This window comes from Anopheles ziemanni, chromosome 2 (assembly GCF_943734765.1).
Source record: "Anopheles ziemanni chromosome 2, idAnoZiCoDA_A2_x.2, whole genome shotgun sequence".
Lineage (NCBI taxonomy): Eukaryota > Metazoa > Arthropoda > Insecta > Diptera > Culicidae > Anopheles > Anopheles ziemanni.
Genome location: NC_080705.1, coordinates 86,400,443 through 86,417,235, shown reverse-complemented (window position 1 = coordinate 86,417,235; position 16,793 = coordinate 86,400,443). Strand labels below are relative to the sequence as shown.

General features: G+C 45.8%; 1 protein-coding gene across 2 annotated transcripts; it reads right to left on the bottom strand.

The window, feature by feature from the left end:
• Positions 1-4,166: 4,166 nt before the first annotated feature.
• On the bottom strand, positions 4,167-15,130 carry LOC131287947 (23 kDa integral membrane protein-like). Of its 2 annotated transcripts, XM_058317053.1 has the most exons (6): positions 15,056-15,130; positions 14,831-14,925; positions 5,594-5,785; positions 5,346-5,513; positions 5,007-5,254; positions 4,167-4,562 (listed from the first exon to the last, which is right to left on the bottom strand). In XM_058317053.1, the coding sequence occupies exons 2-6, from the start codon at positions 14,894-14,896 to the stop codon at positions 4,553-4,555; spliced, it is 684 nt and encodes a 227-aa protein (XP_058173036.1). In that variant the 5' UTR covers positions 14,897-14,925; positions 15,056-15,130; the 3' UTR covers positions 4,167-4,552. The 2 variants fall into 2 exon arrangements, with proteins under 2 accessions (XP_058173036.1, XP_058173028.1); XM_058317045.1 differs by lacking the exon at positions 4,167-4,562 and having other exon boundaries at positions 4,994-5,254.
• Positions 15,131-16,793: the final 1,663 nt, after the last annotated feature.

Genomic DNA, 16,793 nt, shown 5'->3' with positions numbered 1-16,793 from the left:
ATCGGCCAGAAGGATGCGAAACTGGAACGTAACAAATGCGAGCGAATCTTATAACGATGATTGGCTAGAGCCCTTCGCACGAAGGGTTTGTCCAGATTCCGCTCCTGCGCAAATCTTCACACAACATGCGCCTGGCTGTGACCCCATCATGGACTCACGATTCACGATGGTCGAGCTCTCCCTCGCCCTTCTTTCTAGCCGTGATTCCGTTCCAGGCCTGGACATGTTGAGGATCAAATTGATCCAAAACATGCCTGACATGGGACGGAAGCGTGTTTTGATGCTCTTCAACAGAATGCTGGAGCTCAACACCGTGCCGGAGGATTGGAGAGAGATGAGAGTCATCGCCCATTTGAAACCTGGTAAACCGCCATCAAGACATGAATCTTACAGACCTATCGCTATGATTTCATGCTTACGGAAGCTCTTCGAGAAGTTGATCCTTTTTCGACTAGAGAGGTGGCTCGAATCAAGCAACCTTCTCTCCAATACCCAGTTTGGTTTTCGCAAGGGTAAAGGGACAAACGACTGCCTCGCGCTATTGGTAACCGAAATAGAGATGGCCCGCTCTCGCAAAGAGATGATGGCCTCGGTATTCTTAGATATAAAGGGGGCCTTCGACTCAGTATGTGTCGATATTCTATGCCAAAAACTACAGTCGGCTGGGCTTAGCCCGCGACTCAATAACATGGTATATAACCTCCTTTCGACCAAGGCAATGAATTTCGAGCACAACCAAACAAAGGTTAGACGGCTCAGCTTCCGGGGACTTCCGCAAGGATCCTGCTTGAGCCCTCTATTATACAATTTCTACGTGCGGGATATTGACTCGTGTATAGCGCCGAACTGTACACTTAGGCAACTGGCAGACGACGGGGTGGTCTCAGTCTCCAGCAAGACCATCGCCGGTTTACAAATCCCCTTGCAATCCACACTGGATAATTTAACCACGTGGGCGGACGGCCTAGGTATCGAATTTTCGCCTCAAAAAACGGAAATGCTGGTGTTCTCATTCGCATATAACACGGAGAGTAACAGACAGAAAAACATGGTTAACCCGGTCTTTGATGTCTTTATCTATGGCACAAAAATCACAATTGCCCGAACTTTTAGATACCTAGGCGTATGGTTCGATACAAAAAATGTGTGGAGGACACATGTCAATTACTTACTACAGAAATGTAGTAAGAGGATCAACTTCTTGAGGACAGTCTCGGGATTTTGGTGGGGAGCTCACCCCTCCGATCTCCTGAGGCTATACCAGACCACGGTGCTGTCCGTCTTGGAATATGGTTGCATTTGCTTTCACTGGGCGGCCAAGACGCACTTGATCAAGCTTGAGCGGATCCAGTACCGTTGTTTGCGCATCGCTCTAGGAAGCATGAAATCAACGCACAATATGTCCTTGGAAGTGATGTCCGGAGTGATGCCGCTGATTCTTCGTTTCACCCAGCTGTCGCTTCGCCTTCTTATCCGAGCCAGTGTATCTAATCCCTTAGTGATAGAGAATTTTGAGAAGCTGCTAGAGATGGGGTCAAAATGCAAAATCATGAAAACTTTTCATGACTTTCTATCACTTCAGGTCTGCCCTAGCTCTCCTCCTGTTGCATATCGTACTGCTCTCCCAGAATCCTACAATTCCCTGATTTCTATAGACACCTCATTCAAGGAGGAAACCAAGGAAATCCCAGATTCCCTACGCAGGATGTCCATTCCCAGCATTTTTGTGAATAAGTTTGGCCACCTTCCGACGGCCAACACGTTTTACACAGACGGCTCATCCTCGCACGAAGGCACGGGTTTCGGAGTGTTTAACCACACCTCCGAGATCTTCCATAAACTGCGCCAGCCATGCTCCGTCTACATTGCAGAACTGGTAGCTATCTTGCATGCACTGATGATCATCAGCGCGAGACCACCTGACACCTTTCACATTTTCACAGACAGTCTAAGTGCTGTGGAAGCGCTAAGCTCAGCCAAGTCTCTTAAGAGCAAAGATACCATTATTCATAAAATACACAACGTCTTGTGCTCAATGTTTGATAAAGCGTTCAGAATATCGCTAATATGGGTTCCAGCCAAACGCGGTGCCCACGAGGGCAGCTTCTTTGAGAGGCCGATTCCGCCTCACGAGTTCCTTTCCATGCCACAACAGCTCTGCTTATCTAGGTGGCAGAGGATGTGGGATGACGATGAGCTCGGGAGGTTTCTGCATTCGATCACACCCCAGGTAACTTTGCGCCCCTGGTTCAAAGGATTCGGAGTGGGTCGTGCGTTCATCCGCATGATGTCTAGACTTATGTCAAACCATTTTGCGATGAATGCACACCTGCAACGTGTAGGCTTGGTTGGCTCCAAAGCATGCGGCTGCGGCGAAGGATTCCACGACATTGACCACATCCTCTGGTCATGCGTGGATTTCGACGCCTCACGTCCCGAACTATTAGCCGAGCTCCAGGTATTAGGGAGGCCCCCGGCGACCCCCATCCGTGACATCCTGGGGCAAAAGGATTTCAAATACGCGTGGATAATCTTTAAATATGCCAGAGAATATGGAATCGCACTGTAAATAAATCCTCCTCCCATCCAAATTCCCTGTCTTCCTTTTGTTGTGTGAATTAATGTGTAGGTATGGATGCAATGGACTTCGGGGAGGGGATAGCGTGTGGTGGGGGGCTGCATCGCTGCGTCTGCCGAGCACCACACATGCGATCTCCAGCCACCTCGCACCATACATGAGACCCAACTCACCGACCGCCCGCACCGACCACAGCACAACCCGCCCGCACCGACCACAGCAAAACCCGCCCGCCCAATCCACAGCCAATCCGCCAACAACAACCGAGTTAACCCGGGATAAGGTTACAGCTGCTGTTAGCTGGAGGAAATGCCACGCTACAATTAGTTTTAAGCAGTAGGTTAAGAAAAATGTTATATTTTCGGTACAACAAGTACAATACGGCCTGGCCGTCCAAATATATATAAAAAAAAAAAAAAATCCAAAAACGATGGGACTTTCTTTCATACCTCAACAAAACAATTCCCATAGGACGTAATACGACAAATAATAACATGTATAACCCACGTAACAGATACGATCTTCCCCCCAGACACAATACGTAAAATGTACAAAAGCGATTGCCCTCCATTCAGACACAAAAGCACAAAACAAACACACCGCGTACTTGTTACAACGACCGAAAAAAATATTTCATATATTTTAACTGTATTTTGAAATTTGTCAAAAATTTAACTGCATCCTTTACAAGGCACGGCCGCTACGCTATATATGAGCGAATAAATCTTCGCTAAAGAATCCAATTTGTTCGATTTACAGGAACCTGAACCTATTTCGTGTGATGCTACTAAAACATTCTGCGTTACGTTCGATACTGACCGATGGCTTATTGATTGTGGGGTTTTACATGTTTAAAATGTTTTGCAAAACATTCAACTTCGTGTGTAGAGTACTCTCAATTGAGGGCGGGTGAGGAAAATGTTCTCTTTCACCTGGTTTTGTATGGCGTTTCGTTACGCAGTTAGTTTTTCATGTGTGTATATAAATCGTTAGGATGGATAGCTTACTTGCTACAAAAGTTGCTCGAGTGTTTATAGTTCCGAAGCGATATTCATTTTCGCGTATGCACCCATGCAGACACTCGGGAATAGTCGAAGATCGGAAAGAAAAATTAAGTGAAAGAACAGCGTGTGTCCTTTCCTTACCCCGTTGCTTGGGGGAAAAAGCCTTTTTGAAGCCAAATATATAGATAAATAAGCATATCTTTTTTAAATGTAGATATATGTAATGATATAAAGAAATGATGTTCTTCGAAAGCACAAAAAACTTGGACAAAGCAACCCATGTGCCGTAGTTCGTTCGTTCTCGTTCTTTAGAGCCAGTAGCCTACTTGTCCTCCGGTTCATTCTTTTTCTCGCATTGCTCTCATGTAGATTCGTTCCTTTTGCTGCTGCTGCTGCTGCTGCTGCTGGCACTGTTGGTGTAGGTTGTGTTGTTTTACATTCTGCTTCCGGTTATGTACAGATGCATTTCTGTACCCCTTAGTGGATTATCTATGTTGTGCAATTGATCCGTAGTGTATGAGATATCTCCTGGTGTGTTTCTCCTTGTCGCCCACGCCTAATAATGTTGCTCGCTGTTGATCTTCTGCTTCTTGGTTTAAAGTTGGTGGCTTGGTTTTTTTGTTTTTTTGTTTTGCACTATTCATCGTAGAATTTGAACAAACACGTCGAAAGCTTCTGGTGAGATATGCAGTGTACAAATAATACGAAAAAACAACCGCACGATGATGATGGTAATAATGATGGACATACTACACAGTCACGCCTTAAACACTATTTTGTAAGCGCAGCGGCTTCCATTTACGCCTCCGAAAAAGCAAGGGCAGTAGTTGTGCAACGAGTACGTGCGTTCGAACGGCCACCATAGATCTTCCACTGCCCGGCATTCGCCCGTGTGACACATTCCACAACGCCCACCCCCACCAACCAACCAAAAAGCGAACGTGTAGTGTCGGTTTTCTGTAGCGGCTTCTTAGCTGTATCTGCAGTTGTAGGACGGCACGAAGAACAAAGACAAGACACACAAAATATGCATTAGAGAAAATAGATCATGGTGGGATCGTAAGAGATCCATCACTGGAGGGAAGGGACCACCAGGCTGGACGTAATGAATGCAGAAGACAAATCCATCGACATCTTTGGCTTGTTCGTTTGGGTACGGGTAACTCGTTTGTTATTGGGACCAGTTATGATTCGGTGAGACATGTTAGTAGTAATTAGTAGTAGTACTAGTAGTAGTTGATGTTGTCAGCCTTGGGTTTTTAGCTGTCCTTCCACTCGGATGATGTTGGGTGAGGAATCGATGGTGTTGGGAAGAAAAAAGGGAGGAACGCGCGTACGTCGGTCGAAATGGAATGAATTCTTCTTGTCCCCCTCCGAAAGGAAGTATGTGGCGCTTCAAAAGTCACTTCTTTTAATAATCAGACCTTCTCTGCTGGTTGCGGATGGCGTTGGCCAGACAGCAGGCCGAGATGAGTCCGAGCAGCTCGACGGCGGCGACACCAAGCGACACCCAGGCAACAATGTTTCCGGCACTGTCCAGGAAGTCGGACAAGCGGCCCGTACAACCTCTAGCGAAGGGTACGCAAAGGGGAGCGTTACCGGGGGAGGAACAGCACGACTGCGGGAAGTCAACGCCATAGTCCAGGAAGCTACTCTTTCCGCAACACTCAAGCTGTGGGAAAACAGAGGCAATGGAAAATGAATTAACGAGATGCGGGATAAGTTGGCGAAGGATAGCTGTTCAGTAGTGGAGCGGAACTTACGGAACGTTGGATCGTATCAATCAGATCACGGTTGACCGGGTTGTCTCGGTTTTGGAAGATGCGCTCGAAGCCCTTCTTCATCGCGACGGTGACGTCACCGATGAACACAAACACCAGCACGGCGATCACGATCTGGGCGATGACCAGCAGGATCAAGAAGAAGCTGTACTGTGGTTGGGAAAAACGCAGCAGAAAATTAGAACGTTGAAGTTTTGAAACACCCAACCCAATGAACCACCACTACGTACGGTCGAGGTCATGCAGTACGATTCGCGAATAGCACCGCAGCATCCGAAGAAGGCAATGATGAACACGACCGAGCCGAACACGATCAGCAGAATGGAGGGGGCCACGATGTTGTACTCATCGGTGATGTCGCGTATCTCATCCAGCCGGACCAGCGAGATGGCACCGATCACGATCAGCGCAATGCCGCATAGCTGAAATGGAGAAATAAAATAAGGCAATGGTAAGCGAGGGTTAACTGTTGTACTTAGTCCGAAAGCATGGATGCTTTACTAAGAATGGAGAGTAGGTTTCCATTACGTGCATCCCACAGTCTCGTTAGAAATGGGGCTACTCTCAGTGTACTTAAAAAAAAGGACCCAATCGAACCTGTGAACAATATGACGTTACTTTTTCAAGTCTATCACAGATAAGTACGGACCTTTCGAAACGCAATGTCCATCTTTTCTTATTCTTAATTTGATCAACATTTTAAATTCAGCGATATTGAAACGATCGTGTCACCGGCCATATTTACGTTCGCGACAGCCTTTTTTTTGTCGATTTATCAGTAGAACTATTTTCACTATGGTGCGATAATCATGCGAAGCCGAACCATTCAAACAAAAAATAGCGAAAACTTAATTTCATCGATCGTTGGAGTTGTAGCTAAAAGAAATTTGTTTGAAGATTAACTTTCCCTTTACCTCTCTGTGATTAAAGCGTATGTTTGAAACATTTGACAATGAAACATGTTCACACCATCGTTCCGCTTAAATCGCGGCTCGGAAGCATGGGAAAAGTGTATCGGCCGGTAAGTTTCCCTCGCAGAACCACAATTAGATTCGAACGAACGATGGCAACGGGGGGTACGGGGTGTTGGTTGTGATTTTCAATCTTCCTTCGATCGATCAATTCATATCAAAATGCTTTCCTGATTAGATCACGCCGTCTCAACACCTAAAAGAGTACCACCGAACCCTATCCCTGCCCCGCCAATTGGTTATCGGGAGAATCCGTTCCTTCCGAAAGGAGCGCACATTCCTATGTCTGCGGACGCCAGAGCATCCGTCCCCCTCCCCACCCTCAAACCGTCGTCGTACGACAAATAGGACAATCGTCATCCGACTAGAAATCGGTCTCAACATTTACTGAACCACCACCACACATCACCTCGTGGTTCCAGATGTTGTTTGGCGTCGTGCCGCTTCGGGCGGTTGAGAAACTTTTACGCCTTTACTACTACTATACTGGTGCCACGATTCTGTGGGTTGGGGCATCGGAAGCGGAAAAGGCACCGCCATGTCGCCGCCGTTGACGCTCTCTGTGTGTGTATGTTTGCTGTTTTTTTGACGACGCCAGGGCAGCTCCTACACCACAACAGTCCCCAGTCTCCAGTCCCGTCGCCAATAATTGCGCCGTTTCGGTTCAGGATAAACTCAGGGGCCCATAAAAACAAGGAAGTGAGATGATCGGAGGAGAAGAAGACGGGGTGGTGTCGGAACATATCCCACTTAAGCAACGGCGTAGGGATGAGAAGAAAACACACCGCTGGAGAGATACGGCCGACACACAAAGGGGGACCCCCGAATGGAGTGGAGTCTGCGCATGAAACGGTGGGGACTAGTGGCTTTGGTCCACATGGACAAGAGACAAGCAAAACTAGTCGGTTTGGAATTTTGAATTTAGACATACGAGTATTTGTTCCTTTTTTAAACTTTTCAGTACAATAGTATTTAAATTGGTTTGGAATATAGAAATTGCTTGAATTTGGTCCACATGGACAAGAGACAAGCAAAACTAGTCGGTTTGGATTTTGAATTTAGACATACGAGTATTTGTTCCTTTTTTAAACTTTTCAGTACAATAGTATTTAAATTGGTTTGGAATATAGAAATTGCTTGAAAACACCGGGTTGCAAATTTTTTTCAAAACACCTGGTAACAAAACCAGTTCAAAAATCTTACATAAAATGATCGGTTGAATTCGTTATTAAGTTTTTTATTCATGAAGTCATTGACTGATTGAAGGGAATGGACATTTGGACATGAGTAATGTCCCACAATTTGTTATCGAATCACACACTCGAGATTTCTTGTTACTTGTGTGGAGAAAGCGATGACTGAGCTGTTAAGAACATTTGGGGGACAGAAAGCACGGGTTAAACGATACTGAATCATCAGCACGATCGCGAAACGGAACGGAAAATACCAAATCGTCTGTAAATTAGCCTTTGTACTTGACTGGCCAATGGTTTATGGAACCGTTGCAAGGCATCCAGCGTCTTCTTAACGTTCAATCCACTAAAAGATTGTTCGTGCTTGTTTATCCAGGTTGAACAGAAAAGCTTAAACTATCCCGATAGTTTTTCCTTCCGGAGGATAGATTGTAACTTTAAGAAAAATGGCAAGGTTCTAATATTTCTCTTTGGAGTAGAATCGAATGTTGAAAAAAATTGCACGGGCAGGGAACAACTCAAGTTTCATCACCATCTTCAAGTTCCACTAGCCACATCCTGTGGATATTATTCTCCAAAAGTGTTGAGGGTTGAGAAAGTACGATAAACATTCTTTCTTGCTGATTCACTCGAAAGATAAGAGCGAAAGCCGAGATGTGCACACAAGCTTAAAATAACTATATGACCATCTACAAAAGCCAGTGCAATGCCAACTATGACGACGACGACGACGACAGTCAATGCCTGCTCGATTGGATGACATATTTAAGATGAACAATATTCGTCAGCTTTTCCTTACGCCATTTGCATATAAACTGCTGGACACTGCTTACAATCAACACCGTGCGCGCGGAAGAAGGATGATGTCATCCGGGTCCGAATGCGAATGCCAATCAAGGCACACGAACTCTGTCGGTGTGTGACGGAGAACAATCTGCCATTAAAAGCGAACCAGACGGAGGCGACGGGGTTGGGAGAAAACCGTACCTCGCACACATGAAACATGGTCACGGTGGGGAGGGAGGGGGGGGGGGGGGAGTCGGTGGATCGGTATTCCCTTCAACCACTTGACCGTTCCTTCCCCACCTACCTGTTGTTGTGGGGGACCTCGGATAGCACATTTGGATTCCCCGGCGTTGTACCCGAGGAGTATGGAAGAAGGTAGAGGTGCTTGATAATGGGAGCACCCGGTTTTGGGAGGGGGTGGGAATTATAACTACAAGCGGGGTAGTATTTTACATCGGTTCCACCGCCATGCTCGCCACATATGCAACAATTCCGCGTCAACTCGGGGGATTTCGTTGTCGCGCACGACCTTGGCCGTGGCCATTAGTAGTCAACGGCGCGATTGTTGTGCTGACCCGCACACCCATTCGTTGTCAGACATCAACAGCATGTGTAATTATTGTCCCCCCGTTAGCCATTAGCATGCACGGAGCGCTCATCAAGGTTTTGGCTGGACAAAACAAGGATACCATCACTTTCTCCTGCAGTTTGTTTGGGACGCGCCGAAGGATCATGAGTGAATTCCCAAACGTGTTTTTGTCATAAAATAATCCTCACTCGCGACCTATTTTTGGTCGCGAAAAACCCGACACGGATAGCCTTTCCTCACTGCCAAGAAAAAAAGGAGACATTTCCTTTCCGGGGGTGAACGAAAATGAAATCCATCCGGAACACAACATCACCACCCAGGCCACATGGTCGGGGCGCGCGGCCACCGTCGTTTGTCATCGCGCTCCATTATTCACAACGTTTGTGCGTTAATGGCACGAAACGAGAGTGTTAGCACGGGGGAAAACCGGGAGAAATTAGGTTATCGAAGGTGAAAATTGAACGGCCCACGGACATGGACTTTTCCAATCAACAGATTTCCTTTTTGCTCGGTGGCTCCGAACCACCACGATGACCTTCGGTGGTTAAGTTCTGAAATCTTCTCCTCCGTATGTAGGTCGTGAATATTATTTCTTGCCCCGTCATGCTTGTGTTCGGTTGGTTATTTGTGCCCCAAAGGTTGATGTGCACTATAATTCTAGCCATTTTTTTTTTTTTGGGAAACAGACAACACACCACATTAATGGACACCTGACACAGGGCCACCAGTGGGCTCTCTTTTTACCTATATTAGAGAAGCAGCGTTAAATTAATAAATATTCCATCGATCCCATTACTAACGCCATCGTCACAACGATGTCGATCGAATGCCGTCCCAGGCCGCCCCATGTATCACATTTGTCCATGAGTCAGAATGTTTCCAGCCGCGTGCGTTTCCCGCCATTCGATTCGCTCATCAAATGAGTGGTTTATGTTAGTTAAATCGTAACCAACAAAAAAAACAACCCCCGGATTATTCTAATCCATCCGAAAACTGGTTGGCGCCAATAGGGTGGGCTCTTGCCGTCTCACTTTGTGCTGCTTTCCTGCCTTCTAAGCGCCAGCGAAGCGACGCTAAGACACGATGATACTCACGGATGGATGGATTGGAGATGGCGGGGAGGAGGGTTGGTTTTTGTTGTGTCCTTCATTTGTCCAATCTCGGGGGAGTTTACTACCAAGACATGCTTACGGTCTAGCAACTACACACCGCGTGGGTTTAGCAAGAGAAGCAGCATATGGCAAATTGATTGCCTTGAACTAAATGCAAGGCGACGTGGGTATCATGGGTTTGCAGTGCAAACTTTGCACATTAAACAAATTTGTAATAGAAAACATGCGATTTGAGCAACGTCTAGCAAAATTATAAAGTAAGGAACAAAAGATGATATAAAAAGGAACTATTTTGCTCAGTCAACTTATCATTAAGTTCATCAGATTCTTGCCCTTTGGCATTGGGGATGCAAAATGCACTCGAGTGTAACTCGTATGACCGATTGGCAGCGATACCATACAGATAACCCTCTCAGACAAGTTTGAGTTAGTAATCTCAGCCGGGAAAGCAAACACTCTGTTGATAGCTCTGTTTGTATCGGATGATCGTTATTCGCACTATCCGCCATTTGCAAACGACGGCCGTGTCGTCACCGGGGGCGAGTATTTACACCGGATAGGGCGAGTGAGTCACTTCGCAAGATGCACCTCGTCCTGCTTCTCGATCGCCCATCTACTATAACCCTCCCGTCGGCATCATGTGATCGTCATGCGGCGGTGGTGGTTACGGCGCAATGGGTTCGCAGAAAAACACTTCCGCGCCCGCGAGAGCAGGCATGACGTCAGGTACGGTGAGTCGTCCAGAACAAACAGACAAACGATCGTGCAAATTTCCTCCGAACCTCGATCACCCATCCGTATCGCGCGCACCAGAGCCAGAGTCAGCAAACGTTGTAAATGTTGGTGGCCACACTGATGGGCTTAGATCAAAGCGCGAAATACTCACACACACACATCTTACATCCCCCTCCCCCTATATAGTGTCTCTGCCATCCCCCCAGAGGGCAGGTGATTCACGCGAGCAGTGCGTTTGAAAACTCACCAAGAGCAGATCCAAGGGGTAGTGGCGTGATTTTTCAACCCTTCCTTACCACCTCCACTCTCTCTCTCTCTCTCTTTCTCTTTTTCTCTCGATGGCATTGGAAAACTAGCCACACGCAGTAAACGCTTTGGAAAAGTGTTTGTTTTCGAAAACGGAAAATCGTGCAACCTTGGCGTCGTTTATCGAGAACGGTGTCCAGTGTATGCCAAAACAAAACCACCAACCGCGACCCCGTCGTCGCTCGATACGTCAGTCACATGGTCTCACGTGCCGCCATCGAGGAAGGATCTTCATCAAATAAGGTGTGCGTGTGTGAGCCAATCAATATACACGCATCATACATCAGCCCCGGGAAGTCCTTCGAGCTGGCGCTGAAAAAATCCAATGACGCTAATGAAAAGGCAAACAATTAAAAGCATGCAACAAATACGGGTCGACAAGGTTCTAAAATCAAAACAATGTTAATGTTTATTAATTTTTTTAACCTCCCGTTTCACGAGAACCGGCACCGAACGTAAGATAGGGGATGAGCGTAGGACCAGCTTGGGTTTAGTTGGCTTGCAAAAAAGCACATATTGAAATAAGTGCTCGAGCACCCGCGTTATCTTATCATCATGCCTAATAATTCTGAGTTACGACCTTCCCCGAAGCTCACCGAAGTGGCAAATTAGTCACCATCGGACGTAATTTATTTCCATTAATATTATGGCATACACACTTCCGTCTGGTGTCGAACTTCTTGTTCTGGGAGACGTTCTGTTGTCAACTTAAAAAATCCACGAACCTGTCCCCCCAAAGCTATCTATATTACTTGCCTCCGGTGTTATCGGATCGCATGTCTGCGGCTCCCAACATATCGGTTCTATTTCAGTGATAAATTGCACAATATGTGTTAGGTCAGTTGATTCGGTACTGAGCTGAGAACTTATCGCATCGTTTTTTGGACGCAAAGGGGGTTTCAAAAAACACGATAAGATAAGCAGCTCTTCCGTTCGTGATGTTGCCTGATAACTCCCTAACGTGCCGTCATACCCCGATCAACCCCCGATGATCAATGGTGACCACCCCCCGAGCTGGTGTCTTTGTTATTTAACAGTAAATGAAACTTTACTACATAGTGTTGCGTTTCCCATTAGATACATTTTCAAACAACGATCATTATAAAATCGATTAGTTTTAATAGGAAATTACGCTGTACGAGAAGAGTAAACAATACTTGAGCAAATGTGGTAAAACAATGTTACCATCTGCCTCGCTCAGCTTTGTGGGGAATTGTTTTTCGACGACAACGTAGGATTCCCAACGCCGGAAGATTACGGATCGAATTCATGGTTCGATTCATGGCACGATTTGTTTATTTGACTTTCAAACTCCACCATTGCTCCACACTCTCCACCAGGATGTTGTGCCGGTTATGGGGTTTACGATCGCACCAAGCAATCGGTCAGTTCGTCATAAGAGGGACTATGGCTGTAATAGTTTGTTTACAAACTTATCGCCCGAAGCATGGCCAGTAGGGTGGAAATCTCGATTGGTTTTCGAGGTGGGAAGGGGGGAGGAGTTCTGAGAATGTGACCAAAGGGCGAAAGATTTACTCAAAACAAAATGAGCACGTCGAAAGGGCCGACGAATTGTTATAAACAATTTTCTGTCCGTGCCACACGGTTTGGAGCGGTAGAGCCAACTTTTTTTCCGAATTGACCGGGAACGGTTGGAACAAAAAGTGGCCAACCTTTTTCCACTTGTGTGACTCATAGAATGCACCGAAAAGGTGTGCCTCTCCCCTCACTCCTCGTATCTCTTATCAACTGTCGGTTCGTTTCTAAATCAACAGGTTACACGTACGTTTGCTGGTGTACACATATTTGCTGGCGGGGGAGCGATTGCTACATAAATAGATACTATGAGTAAAACCACTTGTGTGAGGAAGAAATATAGGACATTTCGATCTGAACTTGCATCGTGGGGAGTGTACGAGCAGCTTATCATGCGATAAGATAATGCTGACAATTGATTCAATGGGAAGGAAGGTTCCGAGGGGCATCGGACTGGACGAAATCACCTTCAGCAAACACGCGGTGATAAATTGGCGAGAGTATGCTACCACTGCTGCCAAAAGTTGCCATTTCACGAGAAGCTTTTCTAGTCGCAATCATTTAAAAGTCCAAGGCATTATAATTTTTTTAAAGAAACACCCTTCCCAGCCAGTCGGCTTGTGTTTGTGTGGGGCCTATTTTGTAACGCCCGGTGCAGGCATGGTACGCAGGGGGGTAAAGGGTTTAAAATTTCCATTTATGATTGGAACTGGCACAGGCCCCCAACACACGCGCATGTACGCTCCACAAAACAACTCCCAGGCGCGGCCATGTTGCACGCCAACCGCGCTGCAGTCGGTCGAGGTGAAACTTTGTGTGCGCCACGGAGTTAGTAGGGCTCGCGGGAAGGAACGACGTGTGTTTACGTAAGCGCTTTTGAACCCGCGTGAGCTCACGGCATTCTTTGGGGCGGAAGGGACCCACAAACAAACGCACACCGTGGCGCGGCGTTGGAGCGCACACCTTTTAAAAACAGAAAACTTTTGAATCGTTTCTTCGACAGTTTGTGTCTCTTATTTTGTTTCTTTTCTTGAAGCCACCGCTTAAGAGATCGGTGGTACGCTACGGTCACCATATCTTGAGGTCAGGACAAACACACACACTCACACATTTCGGGCCAGCCAAAAGTGTGCGTTCATGCGTCCGCGCAAGCATCACGAAGGGAGTGACTCGCGCATAGGGGAAAAATACCTAGAAACAAGACAAAGTACCATCATTCCTTCAGCGGCAAACAAGGTGGCGTCCAATTGGCACCACATTGCGAAAGTTTCCCCGCCTTGTTGTCGTTGCTTTATCAATGTGTAAACAAACGCTCGGGTTCTTTGGTTTGCTTTCTTCCCTTTTTTGCACGATCAACCTTTCTCGGACGTTGAGACGTTCGACGTGCTGTGTACTTGTCCTGTCAAGGTAAGCAAGTAGGCATTTGGTCCTTCGAACCTCGTCACGGAGCAATTGCAGTGTGCGTGTACAGCGTACAAACACGGTCAAAGCAAACCATGCAGCTGCACGCAGTAAGCGCAAAAGCGCAATTCTCGGTACCAAGACCTTGTGATCATTTGATTTATCACACAATCCACGCTAGTAGACACAAGAAAAGGGTTAGAAAAGCATGTTCGCAACAACAAATTCTACTTTCTTCGAATCAACGAACACCCCGAAACGGCGAACAAAGCCTACGGCCGGTATGTTTCTATTTACGCATCTGTTTATTTGGTATTGACGCTCGTAAGAAAATGGGAAGGGAAACAAACGCATCCCACACCATTCTTCTCCGGGTGTAATAAGGGACTGCCACAAAGAAAGGCACGTCCGCCGTTTGTCTGTGCGTGGTATATTCAACTTCAGCTGCGTTAGCCGCTCGCAAACATCGAATGTTTAAACGACAGCCCCAAGAGTGCATTCCGCCGGCTTGAATCGAGGTGTAACATGACCTGTTGGATGCTAAATATATATCCGAAACCGTCTGTTTTGTCGCGGGAAGTGTGTAAATTTAGCGTGCACGACAAGCAGGGAGCACGGAAAGCGCGGTGTCTTGCGCCCGCCAGACAACCATTTCCTACTGCGTAGTGATCGTAGAGACCACTTTCCCTTTTCTCAGCTCACATTGAACCACGACGGGCCAGAGGGCATTTTTAATTTTGTCTGCAACTAACGTTCACCGAACGAGACGCGATAACGCTCCGCCAACCGGAGGACCCCAAATCGAAAACCATATTCTAGCGCACAAAAGCACACATACCGAGCACAGGAGGTTAAAGATGAACAGTAGATACTTTATGGTCGAATGACCGCAGTTGAGAGCCATTTTGCACCGCAGGTGTAGTTTGCTGCTTACTAAAACAAAATAAAAGCACACGAGAAAAAACTTTCGTCACACCACTGTCGAATAAACTGCGCCTAGGAGGATTATTTTGCCAGCACTGCTCAAATTACAACAGGCACAGCCCTTAAATCACACACTCACGGGAAGCTTAACCGTTCGTCGGACGAGTCACAGAAGTAGAGCAAATTATCAACCAACCGCCTCAAATGCTGTCACAATACTGAATGCGCTATTCGTATTACGAACGATTTCTACACGTTGAAGCGGACCCGAAGATTTGTATCCGGAGGCGCACACGCCGTGTGCGAGTTCTTCGGGCACGGGTTAGCGAAACTCCTCCCCGAAAGAAACTGCTGCTGCGAGAGTGAGCAGCAATATACTACTTACCTTTGCAACCGTACAGGAGATTTTATCGGATTTTGCCGAAGCACACTTCGGCTGCTCGTTAGCCGCGCTCGAAGAACGCGCGGACGGTGTGTGCACACCCGCTATGAGACGTTGCAACAACAAGCTTCAAATACCTTGGTCACAGCTTGAAATAATGACTGAAATTGCTTATTTGTTAATAACTTTTTAGTGCCTCGGTCAATTTCACCTCACATGAAAGGTCTTTTGAAGGTAAATAACTTGATACAACAAATATTCCACCTCGATTCTTAGTTTTATGAAATAAACATTTGAATGGGATGTAGGTACAGATACCTTGTTCGGTATTTTCTGTTGGAATAACGAATTTGTTGATAACTTGAACGATCGAATAATCGATCGTTCGTAGAAAATGTTTATTTAAATTTTTTACATCGAAAAAAACATGGTATAGATTACATCTTGTTTAACAAATTCGTGTTAATCAATAATTTATATTGCAGTTTTAAAGAACATACTGTCATAATTGGTACATTTTTTAAATTACATGAATTCTTGAAGAAGCTAGTAGTAATCTTGGACGAATGGCGGAAAATTGTCTGACCTTTTGTGTTAGGTACGCTAAATGCTAAAAGCATGATTTTGATCCTTGCTTGGTTATTTTGTACAAATAGTTTTGTAAAACCCTTCATCATCCCTCAACACATATACTGCTAGTTTTTTTAGATGTGCGAACAAATGTCGGAAAAGTGGAAAGTAGGGGAGTTTGCTCTTAACAACGTTTTCACACTCCTAATGGTAAACATCCCATCCTGTAATTCAGTGTATCCGTAATATGAATGAATTTGATTTATTAAATATATTTCGAATCCAAAATTACCTCACACTCTCCTTATCATTATGGCTGTCATAGAGTAGACTGATTCATCACTTCCACTCTACCGTCTGTGTATCAGATAATACTGTTTAAACAATAACCAGATGATTCAAGTCTGTGGAAGTCCCACTGCTCCGCTCGAGGCACTACATTCTCTTATCGTTGCGTGGTAAGTACTTCGTGTCTTGTTCGTAGTGTTGTTTTGGGTACCGCAAGTTTAGCTAAATTGTTAATTTAATCGGTGAGTTTCGGATGATTAGGACGATTCATTGATTACTCATCACCTGTACTGCTTATTTTAGTTTTAATACGATTTAATATTAAATATTTTATTCGAACATTTGTTTGTGCTCAACCATTGTCGCACGTTGTTTGTCAGCTTAATTAGATCGTCGCGTTTTTATGTACGGAATTTAAGTACGTTGGCCTGTCTGTCTCTCCCTGTCTTCCATTCTTGTAACCCACATTACCACTAGCGTCCAAGGACGAACGATTAAAACAACGAAACCAAATGCCAACACACTGCGCGTTGCGGTGCTCTCTAAAACTATTGCGATTCACCTAACTGATATCGCATTAATAATGATAAAATGGGAATCTTATGGGCACTTTTGCTGTAAGCTGGCAGATTTGAAG

Excerpts from the sequence above, each read along its gene's own strand:
- LOC131287947 (XM_058317045.1), bottom strand. The coding sequence starts at position 14,896 with ATGGCTCTCAACTGCGGTCATTCGACCATAAAGTATCTACTGTTCATC. Across the intron at positions 5,786-14,830 it reads TCTTTAACCTCCTGTGCTCG|CTATGCGGCATTGCGCTGAT; the intron begins GTATGTGTGCTT and ends TCTCCATTTCAG. Across the intron at positions 5,255-5,345 it reads TTGATACGATCCAACGTTCC|CTTGAGTGTTGCGGAAAGAG; the intron begins GTAAGTTCCGCT and ends GTTTTCCCACAG.